General features: G+C 34.3%; 1 protein-coding gene across 1 annotated transcript; it reads left to right on the top strand.

Moving 5' to 3' along the window:
- The first annotated feature begins 667 nt into the window (after nucleotides 1-667).
- Nucleotides 668-5,273, top strand: LOC308686400 (uncharacterized protein). Its single transcript, XM_081394824.1, has 4 exons — nucleotides 668-736; nucleotides 1,105-1,190; nucleotides 4,227-4,249; nucleotides 4,553-5,273. Exons 1-4 carry the CDS (start codon nucleotides 676-678, stop codon nucleotides 4,764-4,766), a joined length of 384 nt encoding a protein of 127 aa, XP_081250950.1. The 5' UTR covers nucleotides 668-675; the 3' UTR covers nucleotides 4,767-5,273.
- The last annotated feature ends 400 nt before the right edge of the window (nucleotides 5,274-5,673 follow it).

Below are 5,673 nucleotides of genomic sequence, written 5' to 3' on the forward strand. Positions count from 1 at the left end.
ATGTTTTTAAATCACAAATTTATTTGTTGTTATAGTAATTCTACGTCTGATTATTTCTCAGGGACACAAAAGGCACCAATTTTGTGGAATGACCACGAACAGCTTACAACGCCTATTTTACTATGCAGATCCTCATCTGCATATCATTTGCATATGATTATTCATACACGTGATAACGTTTAACGGTACAAGACACATTACATTAATAAAAATCAAGTTGTTGCCTATCCTTGCCTTGTTTTTGAATACATACATCAAATAGTGTTAAATACATTTCAGAGAAAGTTTTTCTCAATCTTTTCCACTGGCCGTATTGTATTTTTAATTGATATTTTTAATGGAAACAGATAGGCCTTGGGCATTATTTGCACGAAACTATTTTCTCAGACAATCTGGTATTATCATGATAAGCAGTTTTCTCTGTGGTTAAAACATTAAAACACAGCATGCCAGAGGAAAAGTGTTCAAAAACATTGCATCCACAACAAATATTTCTATTGACTGAATTTGAATATAAAAATGTTGTAACTTCTGAGTAATGATTTCATGTTTAAGTGCAACTCCATTAATATGAATGGCATATTTAATCTAAATGTATATATTAGAAGTAAAACATAGTTTAAATCATTATTTTATTTATTTAAACTGTTATTTGCGTCAGTTTCAAACGGCCCAATGCGCTCGCTGGCGCGGACATTTAAGAAGGGATGGATATTTGCTTCAAGTGACAAGCTTGGTGAGTGAAATTATATTTGTATTATTTTTCTGTATGTTAAATTTTCTTTTGATTTTCTGTCTAAAAGTGACCAAAAAGACAATTAACTCCAGCTCACCATCGGTGTCGCCAATTCCCTTTGTCTCCAGAATGTGCGTACGCACGGCTCAATGTTTGCTTAAAGGTGCGCATATTCTCCCGTCAAGTTTGTTTTTTATAGATCACAACCTTTGCGTGGGAACTGGCGTACGTACGTTTCCAGCCCCGTTTTGTGCGTACGCACGCTTTATAAATGAGACCCCTGGTGAATAAATGGTCAGTTATGTTAATGTAATAAAGTAAAAGTTATGCTATGTATGCAAGGAGGGTAAATGTTTATTCATTCCCAGATCCCAGCCACTGGGGGAGCTGCGACTGTTGGCAGAGAGAACATTTCCGGTTGGTAGGAAGTTATTGTGTTCCCATTTCTCTAACGGTAAGAACGTGCTCTCATGTGTTGTCTATATAATCTTATTAATCAGTATTTATTATTGCTTATTCATAATATATCTAACATAATTTGAAGTATGTGTATATTAGTTGACGTGTATGTTTATTTGTGAGAAATAGGCGTTAGTTGGTGTTTTAATTTAATGAGGTTTGCTCATTGTGGTGTTGTAAAGCTAACGTTAATCTTAACAAAATAGCATGCAAAAGTATTTTAAAATAATCCTATATGTAGTGTGTTGTATAGATGAGGTGTTTTGAAGGTATGATTCGTTTGAAAATATGTTATTCTCGAATCCTGTGGTCGTTGAAGAGAGCATTAACTTTAGTTCAGTACGTGTAGGAATGTGCGTATTTGTACCATTTTGAGAGAGCCTATCATGATTCATAAGAAAACAACACGAAATGCGACAGACTAAAGTGCGTATTGTTCTGTGAGGTAAATATTCCGGTTGTCATTTGTAGTGCGAATGCTTTTTGATCACGTTTAGTGTCCATGTAAACAATATTCAGATTCATTCATCGGAATGAATTCAGATTGTACGAGTTTTGTTCGTAGATGATTAAAATACGTTCACGATCTACTTTTGAAGAAATATATTATCATGCAATAGTAGCACACATTTTATCAGTTTTCTGGCGTTTCCGCCACTGTACAACGCGACGTGCATTGACATCACATGTTAATGCAGAGGTAGAGTTACACTCACGGGACACTGCAATTCACTAAAGGGCATTATTTGCATTTGCATGGTTAAATATTTCATTCGTGTGCTGATGCGCTGTTCATGCGTGTTTCTGAGCGCATTAAACCCGAAGTGTATGTTAGACACTTAAAGCCTGTTAAACAGCGCCTTGGTTAATGGACTAAGTTGTCTTTGTGTCTTATTAAGCCAATACTTGTCAATAAAAGATTTACGTAAACACATTTGGTTTATGACTAAAGTGAAAGCAAGAAAACATTTGAGAGAAAACTGGGTGCGAGTCATGCGTGTATTAGACGCGTCGCGTGCAGGTCTTAAAGTGACAGAGTAGCCTTATAATAAACATGTTTCGGCTTATCATTAAAAGAAAAGTTCACTCAAAAATGATAATTGTGTCATTTTTTACTCATTCTAAATTTGCTCCAAACCTGTATTAATTTCTTTCTTGTGCTGAACACAAAATAAGATATTTTGAATAATGTATCTATCCATAAAGTTGCTGACCTCCATTGAATTGCATAGTAGGGAAAACTATACTAAGGAAGTCAATGGGGACTAGGAGAAAATAACTATTTGCTGTTGACTGAGAACTTTACTAGTAGCTTTAATACGAATCAATCTATAAATACAGTAAAGTCAATTTAGTGTTTTATTTTTGTATTTTAATGTTACTGTTTAACACCTACTGTAGGTGAAAAGTAATAATAATATATAAAGCATTGTTTATTTGAATATTTTGGTGTGTATATGCAATGTGTATCTTTGTTTGTAATTTTTAATAACAAAGAAAATATTGACAACGATTTTTATGTTTGCCACTTTGGCCTAAATGCTTGCAATTATTTTTTTTTGTTACTTTTTGTTACCTTGTAATGTTTTGTTTAAAAAATAGGGAGATTAGTTACTTGCAAAATGGTAAAACCAACATAAAAAGAACTGTGATAAATTTGTTAATTGTGATTTTTTATTTTATTTAAATAATCGTTATATGATATTTTTGCCACATTGGCCACGCTTACGTGCATGTATGTATTATATACTGGTTTGTTATGTTTTAATTTAAGTGTTCATTGGGATCCTGACATTTGTATTGATGTGTTTTGTTTCATTACTGCAACGAAACAGCTGGTTTACAAAATATTATTTGTTATTATTTCTCTACTTCATTCTACTATTAATTCTATACAGACACTATATAGTGTAACAGATACATATGTGTTAGCTTAGCGATGAACAATTAATTGCATTTGTGATATGATGAAATGCATTTTTTTTTAAGTGCAAAGCTGCGATTACAGTCTGGTCCCGTGATGTGCGAGAGTAAACCAGTTTGTATTGCAGATGAAGCATCAACTTGGCACGCTACGCATAACAGTTTGTTTAATTTATGTGATATTGTGTTATAGATTCTCTCCAGCGATTCTATATTGATTAAGATAATTTCAGATTTATGTCTTAGCTTAGTTTTAAAACAGATACATGATGATGCGTGTGCTTTACAAACAACCACATTCTGCTTGTTTCTAATTCCTCTCTGTCACACACACACACACACACGACACCACTCGAACCTTACGAGAAATAATATTTAATGAAGTTTGACGATCTGCGTGATGGCATGCGTAGAAACACGTCTGTGCAAATAAAAGTGTATAGTGTTGCCTCTGTGCTACTTTACGTATTCTAATTATGTAGGCCAGCACTCTTAAATATTATAAATATATGCATTGAGTTGCATTCTGCTCCTATCCTCAATTAAATATTTAAAATTTACTCCATTGGTTTCACATTCAAGGCTTAAGCTAGTCCAAGGGTAAAATGCATGTTTGAGTGATTTTAGACATATCTTAAAATATATATTATATTATCAAAATATATATTATTTAATATCATTGTTTTGTCTCAATATGCACACTAGTAATGTTTTTTCTAGGGCATGTTTATAAAACCTACTTAAATATCATAATTGAACTAAGGCCTAATCCTGGTTTAGGTTAAGCCCTGTCTTTGAAATGATGCCACTGAGATTAATTTGCTTCTAATGTGGAGAATAACTGTGAAATGATTACAATATAAAATCATTAAAAGCTCAAATATTTTTAATAGTGATTATTTGGTGAATGTGTAATGTAGTACATTTTTAATAGATTGAAAAGACTAATTATATATATATTTTTAATGAATTTTATGAGTTTGTCTTTTTAATGAAACAAATACTGATACTCATTGAAATTGATTATTATAATTGATTATCATAATTGGTGACTAATTGTCTATTAATGTTGTGTGAACTGAATTTGAGATTTTTCCTTGTGTTTCAGAAGACTTTCAGAAGTAATCTAAGGTAAGGCCTGGTAAACTATTTTTTATCTATGTGAAAATATAGGTAATACAAGGCATTGTGTAGAAGTTAAATACATGCTTTATTTTACAGTTTACAAGTTAATTGAATCAATTGGTCATTGGTAATTTAGTTATAATGAAAAATTATTTTTGTACCCGTGTATTTTTGTGAATGTAAACACATTTGTAATGTGTTCAGGAGAACGTTTTTGTCAAAAAGGATGTACAAATTAAGGGCACAAATAAATATATATATATATATATATATGTCTGTATATGTCTGTGTGTTTTCATATAATTGCAGATGCCACGTGGAAAGGGTTTCCGTCGGTCCCGGGCGGCAAAGAGGAGGAATGCTGAGCGCGTTCTGCTCACTTCCTCCATGGAGTTGGCTGAGGTTATGCCTCCTCTTGAAAAAAAGGCATCGTTCTCTGGTTCTACTGTCGAGAGCCTGGATTTCCAAAACTTTCCGGCAATTGCCAAAAACTTCCAAATACCTTCCAAAAACCTTCCAATGACTTCCAATAACCTTCCAATGACTTCCAATAACCTTCCAATGACTTCCAATAACCTTTCAATGGGTTCCAATAATTTTTCAATGGTTTACAATAATCCCTCAATGGTTTACAATAACCCCTCAATGGCTTGCAATAATGTTTCAATGGATTCCAATAACCTTCCGATGTGTTCATCTCTTGATGTCGATAACTCTGATTATTTTCCACAGAGAGTCTTACAGGGTTCCTTCCATCAAGCTGATTCCAGATTTGGTTTCAACCGTGGCAGACAGTGTGCAGCAAACAGCATCACAGCAGTCATGATGAGTGTGCTGAAGGATGTGCTGACGTGGACAAGAGATGACCTGGATGCTGTTCTGTTGCATGGAGATGACCTGTACACATCCATGGACTTACAGGGGAAGATCAATGATTCAGCATGGCGTGGTTATGTTGCTGTTCCAGAATTGCCAACTGTGCACACACTCTTCAACACAACATTCTCAATAAAGATGTCAGATTCTCTGAGTGGTGTTTTTGGTAATGATGTGTATGATGGTGCATTGAGAGGTGTGTGCATGTCTATAGAGGATGCACTTCAGAGGGCCCTGTTTCAGTCTGATGCATGTTTGTTGAACATTTATGGCTACATTTGTGCAGTTATAAAGGCAGGGTCAATGTTTGCTGTGGTTGATTCCCATTCACGTGATGATAAAGGTATGGTTAAGTCTAATGCAGGCACAAGCGTAGTAGTTTATTGTGACGACATTTACATGTTGTTTTATCATGTTGATAACCTTGCCACATCACTGAAAGGTCAGGGAGAATCATTTGAAGTGACGGGTGTGACAGCAACAGTAATCGATAAGGCAACGAGTGCTGAGATGCGTTCATGTAGGTCTGGTCAACAAGGCAACGTCGCACAAGT

The sequence above is a fragment of the Scardinius erythrophthalmus genome (assembly GCF_964197995.2).
Source record: "Scardinius erythrophthalmus genome assembly, contig: HAP1_SCAFFOLD_243, whole genome shotgun sequence".
In the NCBI taxonomy this organism is placed as follows: Eukaryota; Metazoa; Chordata; class Actinopteri; order Cypriniformes; family Leuciscidae; genus Scardinius; species Scardinius erythrophthalmus.